Below are 23,184 nucleotides of genomic sequence, written 5' to 3' on the forward strand. Positions count from 1 at the left end.
CAGTGGTGTTTAATGTGGGTCCCCCCTCACTCATCAAAACCCAGGAGACAAAGCCACAAACAGCAAAACACCAACACCCACAGGGAAAACTTGGCAGTCTCCAAAGCCCACTGTGATAGCCAAAATGGTGAAACACAGAAACAAAAGCCAAATGAAAGAACCAGAGACCTCTACCAAAGATGAGATAAATGAGGTGCAGTTTTCCCAACACCATTTATTAAAGACGCTGTCTTTACTCCACAGTATGCTCTTGCCACCTTTGTCAAATATTAATTGAGCATATTGCCTTGGGTCCATTTCTGGGTTCTCCGTTCTGTTCCACTGGTCTATCTGCCTGTTCTTGTGCCAGTACCAGGCTGTTTTGATTATAGTGGCTTTGTAGTATAACCTGAAATCTTGTAATATGATCTCTGCAACTTTGTCCTTCTTTTTCAAGATTGCTGTGGCTATTTGAGGTCTTTTTGGGTTCCATATGAACTTTTGTATTTGTTCTAGTTCTGTGAAGTATGCTGTTGGTATTTTGATGGGGATTGCATTGAATCTATAGATTTCTTTGGGTAGTATGGACATTTTAATGATGTTAATTCTTCCAATCCATGAACAAGGTATGTGCTTCCACTTTTTATATCTTCCTCTATTTCTTTTTTCAATGACCTGTAGTTTTCTGTGAATAAGTCTTTTATTTCATTGTTTAAGCTTATTCCTAGGTATCTTAATTGTTTTGCTGCGATGGTAAATGGGATTTTGTTTTTAGTTTCTCTTTCTGTGAGTTCATCATTGGTGTATAAGAATACCATCGATTTCTTGACATTAATTTTGTGTCCTGCTACTGTGCCAAATTTATTTATTAAGTATAGTAAAATTTTGATGGAGTCTTTGGGGTTTTCTATGTATAGTATCATGTCATCTGCGAATAATGACAGTTTCACTTCCTCTTTGGATTCCTTGTATTTTTTTCTTCCTGTCTGATTGCTGTAGCTAATACTTCCAGTACTATGTTAAATAAGAGTGGTGAAAGTGAGCATCCTTGTTTGTTTGTTCTTATCTTAGTATGAACATTTTAATGATGTTGAATTTTTCAATCCATAAACATGGTATACGTTTCCACATTTTTATATCTTCCTGTATTTCTTTTTTCAATGTCCTGTAGTTTTCTAAGAACAGGTCTTTTACATCCTTGGTTAGGTTTATTTCTAGGTATTTTTGTTGTTGTTGTTGCAATGGTAAAAGGGATTGTCTTTTATTTTCTTTGTTTTTCTTTCAGAGTGTTCACTATCGGTGTATAAGAATACCATTGATTTCTGGATGTTAATTTTTTATCCTGCTACTTTGACAAATTCATTTATTAAATCTAGTAGATTTTTGATGCTGTTGTTAGGGTTTTCTATGTACAATATTAGGTAGTCAACAAATAATGAAAGTTTCAAGTCCTCCTTTCCGATTTGGATCCCTTTTATTTTTTTTTCTTTTCTACTTACTGTGGCTAAGACTTCCAATACTATGTTAAATAAAAGTGGTGAAAGTGGGCATCCTTGTTGTGTTCCTGTTCTTAAGGAAAATGCTTGTAGTATTTGCCCATTGAGTATGATGTTGGCTGTAGATTTGTCATATATGGCCTATATCACATTGAGATTTGATGCCTCTATTCCCACATTGCTGAGTGTTTTTATCAGAAATGGGTGCTGGATTTTGTCAAATGCTTTTTTAGTGTCTATTGATATGATCATATGGTTTTTATTTTTTATTTGCTTATGTGGTGCATCACATTTATTGATGTTTGAATATTGTACCTGCCTTGCATTCCTGGAATGAATCCCACTTAGTTATGTTGAATATTTTTTTTAATATATTGCTGGATCCGATTTGTTAATATTTTGGTATCTGTGTTCATCAGGGATATTGGTGTGTAGTTTTCTTTCTTCATAGTGTCTTTAGCTTATTTTGGAATTAGGATTATGCTGGCCTCTAAAAAAGAGTTTGGAAGTCTTCCTTGTATTTGAATTTTTTTGAATAGTTTGAGGAGAATGTGTGTTAGTTCTTTGAATGTTCAGTAAAACTCCCCCACATAGCCATCCAGGACCGGGCTTTTCTTTGCTAAGAGTTTATTGATTAAATCTTCAATTTCCTTAATTGTTCTTGGCCTGTTCAATTTTCTGACTCTTCCAGGTGAAGTTTTGGGAGACTGTGTGATTTTAGAAATTTGTGCGTTTCACCTGGATTGTCCAATTTGTATTTTTTTTTTTTTAATCCTCATCCAAGGACATTTTTCCAATTTTTGTACAGACAGAGTAGGAGGGAGAGAGAGGAAGAGAGAGAGAGGGAAACATCGATGTGAAAGGGACACATCAAGTGGCTGCCACCCGCACGACCAACCAGGGCCGGGGACAAACTGCAGCTGAAGTACATGCCCTTAACGGGAACCGAACCCGGGTCTCTACGGACCGCAGGCGGACGCTCTAACCGCTGAGCCAAACCGGCCAGGGCGTCCAATTTGTATTTTTTAACAACCTTTGTATTTCTGTGGTGTCAGTTGTTAATTCTCCTCATTCATTTCTGATTTTGTTCATTTGTGTCCACACTTTGTTTCTTGTTGAGTCTGGCTAAGGGTTCATCCACCTTGTTTATCTTGTCAAATAACCAGCTGTATTTTTTTTATTGATCTTATTAATTGTATTTTTAGTCTCTATGTCATTTATGTCTGCTCTGGCCCTTACTATTTTGTTTCTTCTACTTGCTCTGTTTTTTTCTATTTGGTTACTTTCTAGTTTTTTATGTCATAGAGTTTGATAGTCAATTATAATTTTTTTCTTGTTTCTTGAGGTAGGCCTGCAGTGCCTTCCCTCTCAGGACTGCTTTTACTGTATCCCATAGATTTTGTGTTGTTGTGTGTTCATTTTCATTGGTTTCTAGGAAGTTTTTAATTTCTTTCCTGATTTCCTTGGTAACCCATTCCTTGTTTAATAACATTATATTTAGCCTCCATGTGTTTAAATATTTTTGAGGTTTTTATTGTATTTAATGTCTAGTTTTATGTCGTAATCTGAGGAGATGCTTGATATTATTTCAAACTCTTTGAACTTGTAGAGAGTTTGTTTGTGCCCTAACATCTAGTCTAACTTTGAGAATGTCCTATGTGCACTTGAGAAAAATGTAAATTTGGCAGTTTTGGGGTATGATTCTCTTTAAATATCTATTAAATCCATTTGATCTAATGCATCATTTAGAGTCTCTGTTTCTTTGTTAATTTTTTGTCTAGAGGATCTATCCAGTGATATCAGTGGGGTATTGCAGTCCCCTGCTATCATTGTATTGCTGTTGATTTCTCCTTTGAAGTCCTCCAGAAGTTTTTAATATATTTTGGTGCTCCTATAGTGGGTGCATATATGTTTACCAAGGTGATTTCCTTCTGTTGAATAGCTTCTTTCAATATTATGTAGGGGCCTTCTTTGTCTCTTATTATGGCCTTCATTTTGAAATCTATTCATCAGATATGAGCTACCCCAGCTTTTTGTTGTTGTTGTTCATTTGCATTTGCATGGATATTTCTTTTACACTCCTTCACTTTCAACCTATGTGAGTGTTTTGTTGTAAGGCGTGTCTCTTGTTAACAACATATATATGAGTCATGCTTTCTTATTCATTCATCTACTCTGTGTCTTTGGATTATAGCATTTAATCAATTTACATTGAAAGGTATTATTGATATGTACTTATTTGTTGCCATTTTTATTCATTATGGTTATGTTTCTCTCTCTATTTCTCCTGCTTATTATAGCAGTACTTTCAACATTTCTTGCAGTGGTGGTATGGTGCTAATATATTCCCTTAGCCTTTTATTTTATTTTTTTATTTTTTGGTCTGGGAAGCTCTTTATTTAACTTTTTATTTTGAATGATAGCCTTGCTGTATAAAGTAGTCTTAGATTCAGAACCTTGTTTTCATTACCTTGAATACTTCATGCCATTCCTTTCTGGACTGTACTTTTTCTGTTGAAAAATCACCTTATAGACTATGGGGGCACCTTTGTAGGTAATTTGTTGCTTTTCTCTTGTTGCTTTTAAGATTCTCACTTTGTCTTCATTTTTGGCATTTTAATTATGATGTGTCTTGGTGTGCCTCTTTGGGTCTTCTTAATTGGGGCTCTCTGTGCTTCTTGAACTTATATGCCTTTTACCCTCACCAGATTAAGGAAGTTCTTTCTGTTACTGATTCTTCGTAATGATGTGGATATATTTCTTTCTGTCACTGATTCTTCCTAATGATGTGTTGTTACATTTCACATTGTTCCACAGTTCTCTTAAACTGTCCTCCAGTTTTTAGTTGTTTTTAATTCTCTCTTTGGTTCTGAAATTGGGTGTTTTTTACTACCTTGTCTTCTAATTCACTGATCTGATGCTCGGCTTCCTCTATTCTGATGGTTATTCCTTCCAATGTGTTCTTTATTTCTGCTATATCATTCTTCATTTCCACTTGGTGGTTTTTCCTTTCCAGTTGGTTGATTTATAATATCTTTACTCATGCTGTTGAACTTCCTCATAATCATTAGTCTTAACTATACCTCTGATAACTTGCTTAATTTCATTTCATTTATCCCTCCTTCTGTAGAATTCTGTTTTTCTTTCATTTGGGATTTGTTTCCTTGTTTTACCATTTTGGCTGACTCAGCAGGTTTTGAAGCCTGACAAACTTTCCCTGTGTGTGTCAGTGTTTCTCTGACTGTGGCTCCCTCTTCTGGGTTTTTATGAGTGTGGGAGGGCCTACGTTAAACACCAATGTCTAGTCTTACATTCCTGGGTAGATTTGCATGCCAAGCAAAGATTCAGTTATCCTGTAACTTTTTTTCTGCAGGCTATTAGTCTCAGTTACTTAGTGAGCCTCAGGTTGTAGCCCTCAAATGAATAAAAAATTCCTCAGGTGTACAGGATAAGAGAATTTCCAGTGAGTGGGGCGATTGCTTTCCCTTAGGTTAAAGTTACTTTGATAAGACAATGGTTCCTGCAGTGTGGGTTATTGGCTCAGTGTGGGGTCCAGGCCTCTGCCTTCACAGCTTAGTCTGCAGAGCCACAGGGTGGTGTTAAATTCCTGAGGGAGGGGTAGTTGCTTGTTACCCAGACTAAAACTGCTCTGATGGGGCTTCTTGACAGAGATGGATAGCTATGGAAGCCATGGAGTGTGGGGGGCTCAGCATAGGAACTTAGACCTCAGCTTTCACAGCTCAGTCCTCAGAGCCAGGACCCCAAAAATTTAAAGTCTGGTCCAAATTTCAACTCTTTTGGAGATGCTTTTTTTTTTTATCCTCACCCGAGGACATTTTTCCATTTTTTACTCAGATAGAGCGGGAAGGAGAGAGAGGAAGAGAGAGAAACATCGATGTGAAAGGGTCACTTCAAGTGGCCGCCACCCACACAACCCAACCAGGGTCGGGGACAAACTGCAGCCAAGGTACATGCCCTTAGCGGGAACCGAACCCTGGTCTCTGTGGACCGCAGGCTGATGCTCTAACCGCTGAGCCAAACCGGCCAGGGCCGCTTTTTTTTTTTTTTTGTCATTCTTCCTTGCTGATAGTTTCCAGCTGTTAATGAGCCTCAATTTGCATCTCCCTGCTAGGTGGCATTAAATTCCTGAGGGAGTTGGCATTGCTTCTCCCCAGGGCTCTGGGAAGAGGCCCTTTAATAATATGACTACTGTCTTATGAGGGAGTGATTCAGTAAAAAACTCCTGATGGCCTCCTTCCCAGCTCTCTCCCCAGTACCACGAACCCCCAACTCTCTCCAATTCAGTCTGCCCTCCCTCTGCCAGAGTCCTGGGTGACTGGCTACAACTGTAATTTAGTGCACTGGCACTTCCCTGCTGGACAAAACCTCTGCTCTGGTGATTTTCTCAGCCAGGTTTTATGTGGGTATCTTTCTCTGTTCTGCCACTTTGTGCTGGGGAGCTGGCTTGGGGTTTTAACCCCCAACTTCTCAGAGGAAACTACTCACAGCTAAGACAACCCACAGCTGCTTGTTGTGGGCACCCAGCCAGTCCACTCATGCCTCCACAGCTTGTACCAGGTTTGATTTGGCGGTACTCTTTACATCCTTGGTTATAAGGGTTCTCTCCAGCTGCTCTTCAGTTGGTTTTTCCCAATGACTTGTCTTTATTTTAGTTGTAATTCCAATTTGGTCCTGAGAGACGGTCTTTGTTGCTTCCATTCAGTCTGCTGCCATTTTAAATGTCTTCATATGAGATTTTTAAAAATGACCTCAGGCTATTCTACTGCACAGGCAAAGCTGAGAACCACTTGCCTTAAAGGAAATGGAGCAGTTTTCCACAGGGGTGGGTAGCCCATCAAAATTCACAGGAAGAGAATCCAATAAGTACAGTTACTACATGTAAGCTGGAGCTGATAAAAAGATATTTTCCTGCAATTAAAAAAATCCTCCTTGGCCCTGGCCAGTATGGCTCAGTTGGTTGGGTGTTGTCCCATGCACCAGGCAGTTTCTGTTTTGATTCCCCATCAGGACTCATGCCTGGGTTGTGTCTCAAACCCTGGTAGGGGATGAGCAGGAAGCAACTGATTGATATTTTACTCTCATATCAATGCTTCTCTCTCTTTCTTTCCCTTCCTCTCTCTCTAAAAATCAATAAACTATTATTTTTCTTTTTTAAAAAATCCTGCATGGAAACTGTATACACCTGAAGAACATTATGCATGTATTATCATCATATACCATCATAACATGGGTTCTTCTTGTTAACACATTACATTTGTTTGATGTGTTAAAATCCTAACATCATTTATTTCCCTTCTTTACCAGCTAAACTGAAACCACTCCTCTTTCCAGAAATAAAGATAAGAATTACTTAAACTGAAATCTTGCCCCTCTGGGTCTGTACTTTTCTTTCTTTTGTTTTGTAGGTCACTCTCTGGGCGCATTGTTGGAGGTGTTTGGTGGTTCTTCACCCTGATCATAATTTCTTCCTATACTGCCAATCTTGCTGCATTCCTAACTGTGGAAAGGATGGTTTCTCCTATAGAGAGTGCTGAAGATTTAGCTAAACAGACTGAAATTGCATATGGGACCCTGGACTCCGGATCAACAAAAGAATTTTTCAGAGTAAGTTCTTTACATTTAATTGGGCCTGCTAGTTTTTATTTTATCATCTTCTCATAAAGGCAAATTCACAGTGCTTTTAAGGGAGGGTTGGGAAAGAGTTAGAATAAATAATATCAAGGCAGAATATCTTAAATATAGAACCCTTGATTGATGACTTAATGCATTGTCCCTTAGAACTAAGACTTGGGTGTGACAAAATAAGTGGCATGCCAAGAGCTCTAAGCTTGAACTACCAGGTTTGAATCCCAACCCTGCCACAAAGTGATTATTTGTCCTTGGGCAAGTCATTTAACTTTTGTCAGCCTTGGTTCCCTTCTTTAAATAATGAGGGGACTGAACTAAATAATATTTATTCTCCTTTCTAGCTTTTACAAAAGCAGTGATTTTATATCTCAGCAGTTCACAGAAGTTAGGTAATTAACTCTAACACTCTAAAAACTGATGGACTATAAAACTACATATTCTATTTTAGACATTGGTTTTCTATTGAGATGTATTACAGTATTCATGTACATGGTGATAATTCAATTTTCAGTGAAGCTAACAAGTGTTTTAAATTTTGTGAGTAGACTTATTACCCACTCTAACCCCCCTTGTAACCCAACTCTCTTAGTGGGGAAATAGTAAGTTGTTCACTAGCGAAAGTTAATAAAGCTACATAAACACTGTAAAGAGGTACGATGACAGTGACAGAGGCAAAAAATTACAGAAGCATAATATGATGGACAAACCACTTTTATATGAACTATCAAGATTTTGGTCCTGTAGCAACTAGACTATAAGTAACATTACCAATGTAGTATTTAAGAACTCAAATGTGTTTTTTAGTTGCCCCAACCAGAAAATAATGGTGCTTGATTAGAAAATGAACCCATTCTATACATTACCAATGCCTGCTGCTGTAATCATTGTAACTGGTTGTAGCAGAAACCACTTCTGTGGTAAGTAGAAAGGAAACATGCAGTCACTCTCTCCAACCAATAATCAAATTATTGCATAGCAGGTATAGTTATTGACTTTTCTTCAAAGGTCCAGAGTAAACAGATGTTGGTTATAAAACAGTTTGTTTTAATAAATAGGTAAGAAATATATTTCTACATGTATTGTCATGAGATTGGTCCAATTATTTCATGGGAAACCAGGAGGAGTGTGATTCTTGGAATTATAGCAATTAACTAAAAACTGTTTATATTCCACAAAGGAGAAAGGGTCAGTCCCAAAACCCTTCAAGAATTCTCATTAGTTCTGGATATCCCTATCTCACTTCTATTACTGTTGACTGAGAATATCATAATCCCCAGTTAGGGAGGGAGGCCCAGTATTGAAAGCATCAAAATTATATGAAGACCCTCTAGAATTAACTTGGCTTGACCATCACTACTATGGCAGTCCCAGAAGCTTCTCTGGGAATAATGCCTGTCCTGAAGAAATCATTCACACATTTCAGGGCAGGACTTCATGGATTTTCATCTACTGAGTAGTCACATAATCTGCTCCATGGAAATTTGGTTTGGTATCAACTTCAACAGAATTTATGTTCACTATTCCAATAGGCATTAAGTTGCCATATGAAGTAATTGACCACTTAGGCTATCAAGACATCAGACTTTGACCCTCTGATAATAAATATTTGTTCCACTGGAAAGCATTTTTCCTTCAATGATGATTAGAAATTAAGAAGGTGTGCTTTATTTTTTTTTCTTTACTTGTTCTTATTTATTTTCTGTTATTCATCCACAGTGCTTGATCTCCAGTAACATGAAATATAATATGTAACCCACCCAGGCAAAGATCATTCCATGTTGGTATTTTTCTCAGTCATTTTCACTTTAAGTACTATTGTTATTATCATGGCAGTTACATTTTCCTAAATTTCAAAGGCCTTTAATGTCTATGATTGAAGACAACATGTTTGTTTGTTGAATTATTGGGAATACTACACTATGACTTTTCTGTTTTGTAAAATAATTTACAGTGGTCATTATCATACCTATTTGGCATGTAATTCTAGGGTAATAGTCATCTGCTCTCTCTCTATCTGTATATCTGTATATATCTATCTCTGTCTGTCTCCTTATTTCTTTTTTTTTATGAATTTTTATTTATTTTTTTGTTACAGATATTTTACCTTTTTACCCCATTGGCACCCCCCACCACACCCCCCCTCCACCCTGTCCCCGGCTTAGTTGTCCATGTCCATTGGTCATGCATACATGCATATAAGTTCTGTGGTTTATCTCTTCCCACCCCCCCCACCCCCCATCCCCTCTTCTGAAGGATGTCAGTCTGTGCCCTACTTCCATGTGTCTGGGTCTACTGTATTCCTCAGACTGTTATGTTCATTATATTCCGTATATAAGTGAGATCATGTGGTATTTGTGTTTTTCTGCTTGGCTTCTTTCACTTAGGATAATACTTTCCAGGTCCCTCCATGTCGTCTCAAGGGATAAGAGATCTTTCTTTCTTACCGCTGCATAGTACTCCATTGTGTATATGTACCACAGCTTTTTTATTCATTCGTCTACTGATGGACACTTGGGCTGTTTCCAGATCTTAGCTATTGTAAATAGTGCTGCTATGAACATGGGGGTACATATATTCTTCCTAATTGGTGTTTCAGGCTTCTTAGGGTATATTCCCAGCAGAGGGATCACTGGGTCAAATGGAAGTTCAATTTTTAATTTCTTGAGGTAGCACCATATTGTTTTCCATAGCAGCTGCACCAGTCTGCATTCCCACCAGCAGAGTATTAAAGTCCCCTTTTCTCCACACCCTCGCCAACACTTGTTATTTGATGATTTGTTGATGGCGGCCATTCTGACAGGTGTGAGGTGACACCTCATTGTTGTTTTAATTTGCATCTCTCTGATGATTAGTGATGTTGAGCATTTCTTCATATGTCTCTTGGCCATGTGTATGTCCTGTTTGGAGAGGTGTCTATTCAGCTCCTCTGCCCATTTTTTAATTGGGTTCTTTGTCTTCCTTTTGTGGAGTTGTATGAGCACTCTATATATATTGGAAATTAACCCCTTATCTGATACATCATTGGCAATGATGTTCTCCCATACAGTGGGTTGTCTTTCCATTTTGATGATTGTTTCTTTTGCTGTGCAGAAGCTTTTCAGATTGATGTAGTCCCATGTGTTCATTTTCTCCTTTATTTCTGTTGCCTTAGGTGATGTATCAGGGAAAATTCTGCTCCGTATGATGTCCGAAATTTTGTTGCCTACATTTTCTTCTAGAATTTTTATGGATTCACGGGTCACATTTAAGTCTTTTATCCATTTTGAGTTTATTTTTGTGTATGGTGTAAGTTGATGGTCTAGTTTCATTTTTTTGCATGTAGCTGTCCAATTTTCCCAACACCATTTATTAAAGAGGCTGTCTTTACTCCACTGTATGCTCTTGCCACCTTTGTCAAATATTAATTGAGCGTATTGCCTTGGGTCCATTTCTGGGTTTTCAGTTCTGTTCCACTGGTCTATATGCCTGTTCTTGTGCCAGTACCAGGCTGCTTTGGTTACAGTCACTTTGTAGTATAACCTGATATCTGGTATTGTGATCCCACCTACTTTGTTCTTCTTTTTCAAGATTGCTGTGGCTATTTGGGGTCTTTTTTGGTTCCATACAAACTTTTGAAGTATTTGTTCTAGTTCTATGAAATATGTCGTTGGTATTTTGATGGGGATTGCATTGAATCTATAGATTGCTTTGGGTAGTATGGACATTTTAATGATGTTAATCCTTCCAATCCATGAACAGGGTATGTGCTTCCACTTTTTTATATCTTCCTCTATTTCTTTTTTCAATGACCTGTAGTTTTCTGCAAATAGGTTCTTTACTTCTTTGGTTAAGTTTATTCCTAGGTATCGTAATTTTTTTGGCGTGATGGTAAATGGGATTTTTTTTTCAGTTTCTCTTTCTGTGAGTTCATCATTGATGTACAAGAATGCCGTCGATTTCTTGACGTTAATTTTGTATCCTGCTACTTTACCAAATTCATTTATTATGTCTAGTAGATTGTTGATGGAGTCTTTAGGGTTTTCTATGTACAATATCATGTCATCTGCAAATAATGACAGTTTCACTTCCTCCTTTCCAATTTGGATCCCTTTTATTTTTTCTTCATGTCTGATTGCTGTGGCTAAGACTTCCAGTACAATGTTAAATAAGAGTGGCGAAAGTGGACATCCCTGTCTTATTCCTGTTCTTAATGGAAATGTTTTTAGTTTCTGTCCATTGAGTATGATGTTGGCTATAGGTCTTTCATATATGGCCTTTATTATGTCGAGGTATGATCCCTCTATTCCTACATTGCTGAGCGTTTTTATCAGAAATGGATGCTGGATTTTGTCGAATGCTTTTTCAGCATCTATTGATATGATCATGTGGTTTTTATTCTTCATTTTGTTTATGTGGTGTATCATGTTTATTGATTTACGAATGTTGTACCAGCCTTGCATCCCTGGAATGAATCCCACTTGGTCATGGTGAATAATTTTTTTGATGTATTTCTGGATCCGATTTGCTAATATTTTGTTCAGGATTTTGGCGTCTATGTTCATCAGGGATATTGGCCTGTAGTTTTCTTTCCTCGTAGTGTGTTTTTCTGGTTTTGGAATTAGAATTATGCTGGCCTCATAGAACGTGTTTGGAAGTTTTCCTTCTTCTTGAATTTTTTGAAATAGTTTGAGGAGAATGGGTGTTAGTTCTTTTTTGAATGTTCAGTAAAACTCCCCCGTGAAACCATCTGGGCCTGGGCTCTTGTTTGCTGGGAGAGTCTTGATTACCTCTTCAATTTCCTTAGTTGTTATTGGTCTGTTCAAGTTTTCTGTCTCTTCCGGGAATAGTTTTGGGAGACTGTGTGTTTCTAGAAATTTGTCCATTTCGCTTAGATTGTCGAATTTGTTGCCATATAGTTGTTCGTAGTAGTTGTTAACGATCTTTTGTATTTCCGTGGTGTTGGTTGTTACTTCTCCTCTTTCATTTCTGATTTTGTGTATTTGGGTTCTCTCTCTTTGTTTCTTGGTGAGTCTAGCTAAGGGTCCATCAATCTTGATTATCTTTTCGAAAAACCAGCTCTTTGTTTCATTGATCCTTTGAATTGTTTTTTTGGTCTTTATGTCATTTATTTCTGCTCTGATCTTTACTATTTCCTTCCTTCTACTTGCTCTGGGGTTTTCTTTTTGTTTGCTTTCTAATTCTTTAAGTTGTGAGGTTAGACAGTCAATTAGAAATTTTTCTTGTTTTTTTGAGGTAGGACTGTAGTGCTATGAACTTCCCTCTCAGAACTGCTTTCGCTGCATCCCATAGATTTTGTGTTGTTGTGTGTTCATTTTCATTGGTTTCCAGGAAGTTTTTTATTTCTTCCTTGATCTCCTCGATGACCCATTCATTGTTTAACAACATGCTATTTAGACTCCATGTGTTGAAATGTCTTTGCATGTTCTTGTTGCAATTGATTTCTAGTTTCATGCCATTGTGATCTGTGAAGATGCTTGATATGATTTCAATCTTCTTGAACTTGTAGAGATTTAGTTTGTGTCCTATCATGTGGTCTATCTTTGAGAATGTCCCATGTGCACTTGAGAAGAATGTGTATTCTGTAGTTTTGGGGTGTAATTCTCTGTAGATATCTATTAAATCCATTTGGTCTAGTGCTTCATTTAGAGTCTCTGTTTCCTTGCTAATTTTTTGCCTAGAGGATCTATCCAGTGCTGTCAACGGGGTGTTGAAGTCCCCTGCTATGATTGTATTGTTGTCGATTTCTCCTTGGAAGTCCTCCAGAAGATTTTTAATATAGGGTGCTCCTATATTGGGTGCATATATGTTTATCAAGGTTATATCTTCCTGTTGGATAGATCCTTTCAATATTATGTAGTGGCCGTCTTTGTCTCTAGTTATGGTCTTCATTTTGAAATCTATTTTATCGGATATGAGAATTGCTACCCCACCTTTTTTTTGCTTTCCATTTGCTTGGAAAATTTTTTTCCATCCCTTCACTTTCAACCTATGTGAGTCTTTTGTTGAGAGGTGAGTCTCTTGTAAACAACATATAGATGGGTCATGCTTTCTTATCCAATCAGCTACTCTGTGTCTCTTTATGGGAGCATTCAATCCATTTACGTTTAAGGTGATTATTGATATGTACTTATTTATTGCCATTTTTGTTTAGTGTGGTTCTATTTTTCTTCCCATTTCTACTGCTAATTACAGCAGTCCTTTTAACATTTCTTGCAGTGCTGGTTTGGTGCTAATGTATTCCCTTAGCCTTTTTTTTGTCTGGGAAGCTCTTTATTTGACCTTCTATTTTGAATGATAGCCTTGCTGGGTAGAGTAGTCTTGGATTCAGATTCTTGTTTTTCATGACTTTGATTACTTCATGCCATTCTCTTCTGGCCTGTAGTGTTTCTTGTGAGAAGTCAGCTGAGAGTCCTATGGGGTTCCCTTTGTAGGTAACCTGTTGCTTATCTCTTGCTACTTTTAGGACTCTCTCTTTGTCTTTAATTTGTGGCATTTTAATTACTATGTGTCTTGGTGTGGGCCTGTTTGGGTTCTTCTTACTTGGGACTCTCTGTGCTTCTTGAACTTGAATGCCTTCTTCCTTCACCATATTAGGGAAGTTTTCTCTCACTATTTTTTTGAATATATTCTCTATCCCTTGCTCATTTTCTTCTTCTTCGGGGACTCCTATGATGCGAATATTATTACGTTTCCAGTTGTCCCATAGTTCTCTTAAGCTGTCTTCCTGTTTTTTAATCGTTTTTTCCTTTTGTTTTTCTGATTGGTTGATTTTTTCTACCTTGTCTTCTAATTCACTGATCCGGTCCTCACCTTTCCCTACTCTGCTTTTTAAACCTTCCAATGTGTTTTTCATTTCTGATATGTCATTTTTTATCTCTTCTTGTTGGTTTTTAATTTCCAATTGGCTTATTTTCAGTGTCTCTATGTCCTTACTCATGCTGTTCAGCTTCCTCAAGATCATGGCTCTGAATTGTAGCTCTGTTAACATGCCTAATTGCTCCACATTGATCGCATCTTCGGTGGAGGTGTCTTGCTCTTTCATTTGGCTTCTGTTTCTGTGTTTCACCATTTTGGCTATCACTGTGGGCTTTGGAGCCTGTCAAGTTCTCCCTGTGGGTGTTGGTTTTCTGCTGTTTGTGGCTCCCTCTCCTGTGTTTAGATGAGCGAGGGAGGACCCACGTTGAACACCACTGTCAAGTCTTACTTTCCTGGTTAAAGTTGCCAGCCCAGGAAAGGTACTGTTATCCTCTAGGTTTTTGCCTGGAAGCTAGCAGTCTAGGTTACTTGATGAGTTTGGGGTTGTCAGTTGATTGAAAACTCCCTCTGGTGCTCAGCCAAGGGGCTTTCAGGAGGGTGGGGCAGATGCTGGTTGTTAGTGAGCCTCAATTAACACTTCAATGGCCCACAGGGTGGGGTTGGATCTCCGAGGGAGGGGCTGCTGCCTCTCCTCAGAGCCCTGGGAAGGAGCAATGTGGCCACCGTCCTGAATGGCTGAACTCAGCCAAAGCTCTGAGCGCCCTCCAAACCCCGAGTGTCCCGACACAGTTCCAGTCCAGTCTGCCCTCCCTCTGCCGTAGCCCAAGGTGAGAGTGGCTGTGGCTGTTTCAGCCTCTGTCCCGGCTGCGCTGTGGAGCAGCCTGGGTGTGTAACTCGAGGGCACTGCTCCCAGCTAAGGCCTCTGCTGAGCTGCGGACCGTGGGTTCCCACCCCGTCTCGCGCCTTCACAAGCCTACCTGGATGGAGTCAGTGTCCCTCGTTGTATGGTCCTCGCAAGCTGCTTTTCTGTTGGTTTTTCCTGTCGATTTGTCTGTGTTATAGTTGTAATTCCAGTTTGGTTCTGGGAGACGGTCTGTGTAGCTCCGTTCACTCCCCCGCCATTTTTCGGTTCTATAAGGTGTGTTTTAAATGGTAATCGATATATAGCATCAGTTCCTGTTAAGCTTTCAAAAGCCATTTATCCATATTACAGGCAAATTAGTGTTTCTGGGAAAATTTATTAGTACAATGGCTTGAAAGAGTGACCAAATAGTCATTTCCCCCATGCCATCCCCCATGCATTTTGTGTCTTTCTCAAAAACCAAGGAAGTGTCACTAATCCATGCAATGATGGTTTCATTAAAGAGCATCATATTACTGGAGTCGATTTGAATCAACATAGAATTCTGAGCAAAGCTATTGCCACATTCTAATTGGTTTGCAGTTTCTAATGCTCACCAATTCCTAGTGACCTTTACAGCCAATGAATAATTTGTATGAAAATGCGGTTGTTTTGAAAATCTGACTAAAGAAGGAGCTGGATATTTCTTGGTATAAGAAAACACTAATAATTTTCTAATTACCCACATGCCACTTTTTCTTTTTTTCCAATTGGTTGCTGGTGACAGCATTGGGATTTTGTAGGGCAACACACAAAGGTTGATGATCTAACAGTGGAAGTAAGCAGTATAGAAAATTCAACTCTTTAGTTTGCTTGCACTAAAATGTTATGTAAACCTAACAAAGGGTAAGCTTGACATTCATATAATAGAAGGGGTGGGGGAGGGGGAGGGTAACCAATTGGTCTCTAAGCCACTTGTCCTCTTTGTGTCCTCCATTTCACCCTCCTTGAACCCCATACATCAGAGAAGACAGCCAGCAAGAGCACATCATCTCTCAGGGACTTAACTGACATAGCATGTCACTTCCCCCTCAACCTTCAATAATCCCAAGGCAATTTTAAGAAAAAATTGGGAACCTCTGATGGCATGCTTTCTGAACTATAGAGGATAAAACAAGATCATGCGCAATATTTACAAACATTACGTGAGCTCATTTCTTTCCATTCTCACTCCATACTAAAACCACAGTGACAAAATAGATACCATAAAAGAGCCTGGGGTAAGCCCTCTAGTTATTCCACTAAGAGAGAAAAATAAATTAAATAAAATTTCTTTGTAATTGCCCTGCAGACATTTTTACTAATCCTGGACAAGTCTGCCACTGAAATGATGGTATTTTAAATGATTCCTTTGTTTCTCTCATTTTCTAAGCTATCTTTAGCTCTTATCTTACAAATCACATAAAGTCACTGGCACAGAGGGACCTATTCCTTCAGGAAAGCAAGGGAGGGGGGTAGAAAAATGCATGCAGCTGAAAGAGACATCTGAAATATTTGCAGAAACCCTCTTGACTTGAAACCCATTTTCTTTAGACAGCAGTTCCAAAACTAAATGTCCCAACCAGAGGTTAAAAAACAAGTCAACAGCTTTATTGTCATTACCCAGAAAAATGCCACTATGACTTGAAAAACTGCATTGAAATAATCATTATCCACTAAGTTTTGGAAATTTAACCGGATGCAGATTCATGTTAAAAAGTAGCACTGAGCCCAGCCAGGGTTGCTCAGTGGTTGAGCATCGACCCATGCATCAAGAGATCACTGGTACAATTCCCGGTCAGGGCACATACCCAGGTAGTGGGCCAAAGCCCCAGTGGGGGGCATGCAGAACATGGCCAATCAATGTTCTCTCTCATCAATGTTTCTATCTCTCTCCCTCTTCCTTCCTCTCTCTCTAAAAATCAGTAAAGAAAAAAATTTTTTAAGTAGCACTGAGAGAAAAAGCAATTCCAAAATTATGTCTGCCATCAAACCCCTAGAAATATTAGAAGACAGCTACAGTGTTTGTTTTCTTTTCCAGATACTTACCCTCACTGAAGATAGTTTGGGGGATAAAAGGAGGTTGTTTTAAGAAAATAAACATAAAAGGAGAGGAATGCAGCTCTAGGGCCCTATGCAGGACAGAAGAATTAAACTTTGTCTGGAGACCATGAAGGGGACTGTCCTGTCATCTGAGTTGCTGCATTGTAAGCCCCATTAAGCACAGTTGAATGTTTTGGTCTGAACACTAGACTTTAACTGTTACTGTTGTCATTGGTCATTTTAATTTTTTTTTTTTTAATGCAGAAAGCAGAAAGGAGAGCCCTCCCAAGGTGATTTGGGAAGTAGTCTTCTCTAATAATATTCAGATACTGCTTATATTCAGAATCTCTCTTATATACACACAGAGAGAGAGAGAGAGAGAGAGAGAGAGAGAGAGAGAGAGAGAGGCATTTTCAATTGAAGTCCACATTTCAACTTTTATTGGTTATCAATTACAGGGCTTTTGAATAATATGGGAAGAGATAAAAAATCTCTCCACAAATGTACCTATGTTAAGTATATTGACATTTTGAAGTGATTTTTAAACTTTATTACAAACAACTGAGCTATGTACAGAACAGACCTCCCTTACTCCTGAACTGATCCCTAGCCTTAGAAAACACATCAAACTTCTTACATCAAACAGTAAAAATTCTTTGGTTAAAAAGTTTCTCACCAAACACTATGATGAATTTGAGATCTTGACAAACAATAGACCAGGACAACTGCAAACAAATTTAATTAGTTTGAAGACACATATGATGTAACCAAATATTTGAAGACATATCCAAAACACATACTAGGGAACACATACTAGCAACAATAAGAGACAAGCTGATATGGCAATTTTAAAACGAAAAATTGGTTTTACTTAATATTGACATGGATATTTTTATGACAACTTATCAAAAAAAAACAAAAAAAAAAACACGAACCTTTTTATGTCATATAATATATTACCCAGCAAGAATCATAGACCTTATAGGTCAAGGCTGAAGGTAAATAGGCAGGTACAAGGTAAGGGATGCTGAGGCCTGGCCAAACAGCCCTCTGGAAGAGGGAAAGGTATATTCAGACAGCTGTTTGCCTTTCACATCCTTCAGCACCCAGGGATCTATGTTTCCATAGGTCTTTTTGCAGGCAAGTCTCAAGTTTGGTGGAAAAAAAACTTTCCAAGAGAGTGAGGTTGACCTGACAACTATGCACACAACTGACAACACACCTAAGAGAAAAAAGAAAATGTGACAACAAAAGCAGGCTAATAATAATGCCTGAGGTGTTTTTATTCATTATTTATATATTCATTTATCGCTCTTTCAATAACTTTTCTTGAGTATGTTCTATGTGCATTGCTCTGGGCTAAGCACTGAGGATCCATCTCTATAAACAAAATTAAATTTCTGTCTTTTGCCAACTCATATGAAAATACCGAGATAGGTTTTTTCAACATATTTGCAGATCATTTTGGGGGATAGATTGACTTAAAATATTGACATGGTAAGAAATGGTTACTAGACTTAGTGCAGTGATCACGTCATAAGTTATAAAAAAGTTTAATTAATATGTTGTACACCTGAAACTATATACTACTGTATGCCAACTATACTTTCAAAAATTGTATTTAATATAGGCATCTCAGAGAACTAATTATCATCCATTCAGGACACTAACTGTTTATTTCTATAGAATTACTTCCCAGCTTGTGCCAACCTATGGGTCTGATCCATGGTGGACAACAGTAGGGTTAATGATATTCCATAACACCAGCAGAAAGGTCAGCTAGGTGATGAATAAAACAGAAGTGTTTTCTACCCTCTGGGAGCTTGCAATCTAGTGGGCTGTCAATTTTCAGTGACTATTCACAAACATTACCATATCCAGTTCAAACAACAATCCTACAATGCAACCAGAAGTGGTAGTATTACAAACACTTCAGAAAGGAAACACCTGAAGCAAAATGACATTGATGTTACACAGTTCAACGAAAATTCATGTAGTGTTTGCCCTTGAGTATAATGTTGACTGTAAGTATGTCATATATGGCCTTTATTATATTGACATAAGATCCCTCTATTCCCACTTTGCTGAGAGTTTTTATCAGAAATGGGTGCTGATTTTGTCAAATACTTTTCTAGCACCTATTGATATGCTCATATGATTGCAATCTTTCATTTGTTTATGTGGTGTATCACATTCATTGATTTGCAAATATTGTACCACCCTTGCATCCCCGGGAAAAATCCCACTTGGTCATGGGGAATTATATTTTTTTAATATATTGCTGGATCCAATTTGCTAATATTTTGTTGAGGATTCTGGTGTCTATGTTTATCAGAAATATTGGCCCGTAAACTTATTTTTTTGTAGTGTCTTTATCTGATTTTGGCATTAGGATTATGCTCGCCCCATTTAAAAGAGAATGCAACTTTTCCTTCCTCTTGCATTTTTTGGAATAATTTGGGGAGAATAGGTGTTATTTCTTCTCTGAATGTTCTCTTATGAAGCCATTCAGATCAGAGCCTTTGTTTTCTGGAAATTTATTGGTTATAGCTTCTATTTCCTTAGTTGTTATAGGTCTGCTCAGGTTATCTGAATCTTTCTGGTTGAGTTTTGGAAGCATTGTTGATTCTAGGAATTTGTCCATTTCTCTAGGTTGTCTAATTTGTTGGCATATAATTGTTCATACTATTTTCTTATAATCTTTGCATTTCTGTGGTGTCAGTTACTTCTCCTCTTGTTTCTGTTTTTATTTATTTGGTTTTCTCTCTTTTTTTCTTGGTGAGTCTGGCTAAGGGTCCATCAATTTTGCTGATCTTTGCAAAGAACCAGTTCTTGGTTCCGTTGATCTTTTGTATTGTTTGTTTGGGCTCCACATCATTTATTTCTGCTCTGATCATTATTATTGTCTTCCTTCTACATATTCTGGGTGTCTCTTTTTGTTCTCTTTCTAATTCTTTAACTTGTAGGGTTAGATAGTTTATTAGAAATTTTTTTTTTTTGAGGTAGGCCTGTAATGCTATAAACTTCCGTCAGGACTGCTTTTACTTCATTCCATAGATTTTGTGTTGTTGTGTGTTTATTTTCATTAGTTTCCAGGAATTTATTTTATTTATTCCTTGATCTCACTAGTAACCCATTCATTGTTTAATAACATATTATTTAGCCTCCATGTGTTTGAAAGTTTTTGAGTGTTTTTATTGTAATTGATTTCTAGTTTCATGCCATTGTGATCTGAGAAGATGCTTGATATGATTTCAGTCTCCATGAACTTGTGAAGACTTTGTGTCCTAACATGAGATCTATGTTTGAGAATGTCCTATGTGCACTTGAGAAGAATATATATTATTCAGCTTTGGGGTAAAATGTTCTGTAAATATTAAGTAAATCCATCTGATTTAGTGTATAATTTAGGGTCGCTGTTTTCTTACTAATTCTTTGTCTAGACCAGCAGTTCTCAACCTGTGGGTCACAACCCATTTGGGGGTCGAACAACCTTTTCACAAGGGTCACCTAAGACCATCAGAAAACACATATTTCCGATGGTGATTCATAACAGTAGCAAAATTACAGTTATGAAGTAGCAACAAAAATAATTTTATGGTTGGGGGTCACCACAACATGAGGAACTGTATTAAAGGGTTGCGGCATTAAGAAGGTTGAGAACCACTGGTCTAGAGGATCTATCCAGTGATGTCAGCTGGGTGTTAAAGTCCCCTACTATGATTTTATTGCTGTTGGTCTCTCCCTCAAAGTCCTCCAGCAATTTTTAAATATATTTTGGTGCTCCTATATTGGGTACATATATGCTTACCAGAATTATATTCTCTTGTTGAATCAGTCTTTTTAATATTATGTAGTGCCCTTCTTGTTTCTTGTTATGGCTTTCATCTTGAAGTTTATTTTTATCAGATATTAGTATTGCTACCCCAGCATTTTTATTTTTGTTGTTTTATTTCCATTGCATGGAAAAATTGTTTTCCATACCTTTACTTTTATCTTGTGTGAGTTTTTTGTTCTGAGGTGGGTCTCTCTTTTTTTTTTAATTCTCACTTGAGAACATTTTTTTCATTTTTTGTTCAGATAGAGCAGAAGGGAGAGAAAGGAAGGGAGAGAGAAACATCAACGTGAAAGGGACACATCGAGTGGCTGCCACCCGCATGACCCAACCAGGGCCAGGGACAAACTTCAACCGAGGTATGTGCCCTTAGCGGGAACCGAACCTGGGTCTCTCTGGTCCGCAGGTTGATGCTCTAACCGCTGAGCCAAACCGACCAGGGCTGAGGTGGGTCTCTTGTAGACCGCATAGGTATGTGTCATATTTCTTAAACCAGTCAGCTACCCTATCTTTTGATTGGAGCATTTAAGCCATTTACACTTAAGGTTATTATTGACAGTACTTATTTGTTGCCATTTTAATACTTTATGCCCTTGTTCCCCTCTCTCTTTCTATTTCTTCTTCTACAACAGTCCCTTTAGCATATTTTGCATTGCTGGTTTGGTGGTGATAAATTCCTTTAGCCGTTTGTTTGTTTGTTTGTTTTGTCTATGGAACTCTTTATTTCCCCTTCAATTTTGAATCATCACCTTGCTGAATAGAGTAGTCTTGGATTCAGATCCCTGCCTTTCATTACTTTGTATACTTCATGTCACTCCCTTACATCCTAAAGTGTTTCTATGGAGAAATCATCTGAGAGTCTAATGGGAGCTCCCTTGTAGGTAACTTTCTGTCTCTTTCTTGCTGCCTTTAAGATCCTTTCTTTGTTTTTAACATCTGCCATTTTAATTATGATGTGTCTAGGTGTAGGTCTTTTGGGGTTCATCTTAATTAGAACTCTCTCTGTTTCCTGGATTATATGACTTTTTCCTTCACCAGGCTAAGAAAATTTTCTGCTATTATTTCTTCAAACAGTTTCTCTAGTCCTTTCTCCATATCTTCTCATTCTCATACCCTTATGATGCAAATGTTGTTATGTGTCATATTGTCCCAAACTTCCCTTAAATTCTCCTCCTGCTTTTGATTTTATTTTCCATTTGCTGCTCTAATTAGGTTTTTGGTTTTTTTCTACGTTGTCTTCTAACTTGCTGATTTGGTCCTCAGCTTCTTCTAACCTACTATTGAATCCTTCCAAGGTATTTTTTATTTCAGCTGTCATTCTTTATTTCCACTTAAATTTTATTCATAGTTTCTATGTCTTTTTTCATGCTGATGTAGTTCCCACTGAGTTCTTTATAATCCTCATTAAGTTGCTTCTAATTCTCACTAAGTTGTTTGTACATCCTTAAAACCATTACTTTGAATTCTTTATCTGATAAACTGCTTGACTCCACTTCATTTAGTTTCTTTTCTGGTATTCCTTATTTTCTTTTGTTTGGTATTTCTTTGTCTCACCATTTTAGCAGTCTGATAATTCGGGGCCAAGTGAGATGCACCAGGTTATGTAGGCTGGTCAATGCATCCAGGGGCATCAGGTCATGGTAGGGCCTGATGTCAGATCCAGTCCAGTCATGCAGGGCTGCTGGCAGCTCTCAGCATCAATGGCAGCATAGGCCAGTGGCTTTGGCTGTGGTGGGGCTTGTGGGGTCAGTGGCTCTGAGCTGGTGGGGGGCATCATTCATCTTCTATTGGTCCAAGACTGACAGCTGGCAACTCATGTCTGTGTGTCAGCAGAGGCACTGCTGGGGTATGCAGGTCCAGTGGGGGCACTGCTAGGGTAGGGGGCCTGACAGGGTGGCTGCTGGATTGTGTAGGACCAGTGAGAGAGTTGCTGGGTTGCAAGGGTCTGGCAGGAGCATGGCTAGGTTGAACAGGTCTGGTGGGGGTGGAACTGGGGTGTCTGGGTCCCACAGGGATGGAGCTGGGGTGCCCAGGCCCCATGGTGGCTGGGGATGGCATACCTGGGTCACACAGTGGCAGAGCTCTCATGCTCAGTCCCACAGTGGGTAAGGCTGTCATGCCTGGGTCTTGCAGGGGCAGGGTTGGTGTGCTCAGGTCCTACAGTGGTAGGGCTGGCATGCACAGTTCTTGTGGCAGCAGTACTGCTGCCATGCATTTCTATCATGGCAGTGCTGCTGGCATATGCAGCACCCACAGTGTTTCTGCTACTGTTCAGTTGCCTCAGTGATGTGACTACCATGCATGGGCCAGCATGGGCAATATAGAGGCCACTGGTCCAATGGAGCCAGGTGCACCTGTGCCCTTGGGATAATAGCCCCTAGCTATTCTCTGCTGCCTCCACCCAGTGGATTTTCAAAAATGGCAGCACTTTACAGCCCCAAGCAGTGAGAAGTGCCTTGCCAAGCAGTGCACAGTGCTACCCCCACCCATAGCACTGGACCCATCTGCCCTATCTTCCTGCACTGCTGTGCAGATGCTTACTCACA

At 38.6% G+C, this 23,184-nt stretch overlaps 1 protein-coding gene across 2 annotated transcripts in view; it reads left to right on the plus strand.

The window, feature by feature from the left end:
- The window catches only part of GRIA3 (glutamate ionotropic receptor AMPA type subunit 3), a 536,255-nt gene that overhangs the window by 411,673 nt on the left and 101,398 nt on the right, over nucleotides 1-23,184 (plus strand). For both annotated transcript variants that reach the window (XM_036271251.1, XM_036271250.1), the window contains exon 14: nucleotides 6,902-7,100. In XM_036271251.1, the coding sequence (XP_036127144.1) occupies nucleotides 6,902-7,100 (199 nt within the window). The remainder of the gene's footprint in view (nucleotides 1-6,901; nucleotides 7,101-23,184) is intronic.

This window comes from Molossus molossus, unplaced genomic scaffold (genome assembly GCF_014108415.1).
Source record: "Molossus molossus isolate mMolMol1 unplaced genomic scaffold, mMolMol1.p scaffold_m16_p_2, whole genome shotgun sequence".
In the NCBI taxonomy this organism is placed as follows: domain Eukaryota; kingdom Metazoa; phylum Chordata; class Mammalia; order Chiroptera; family Molossidae; genus Molossus; species Molossus molossus.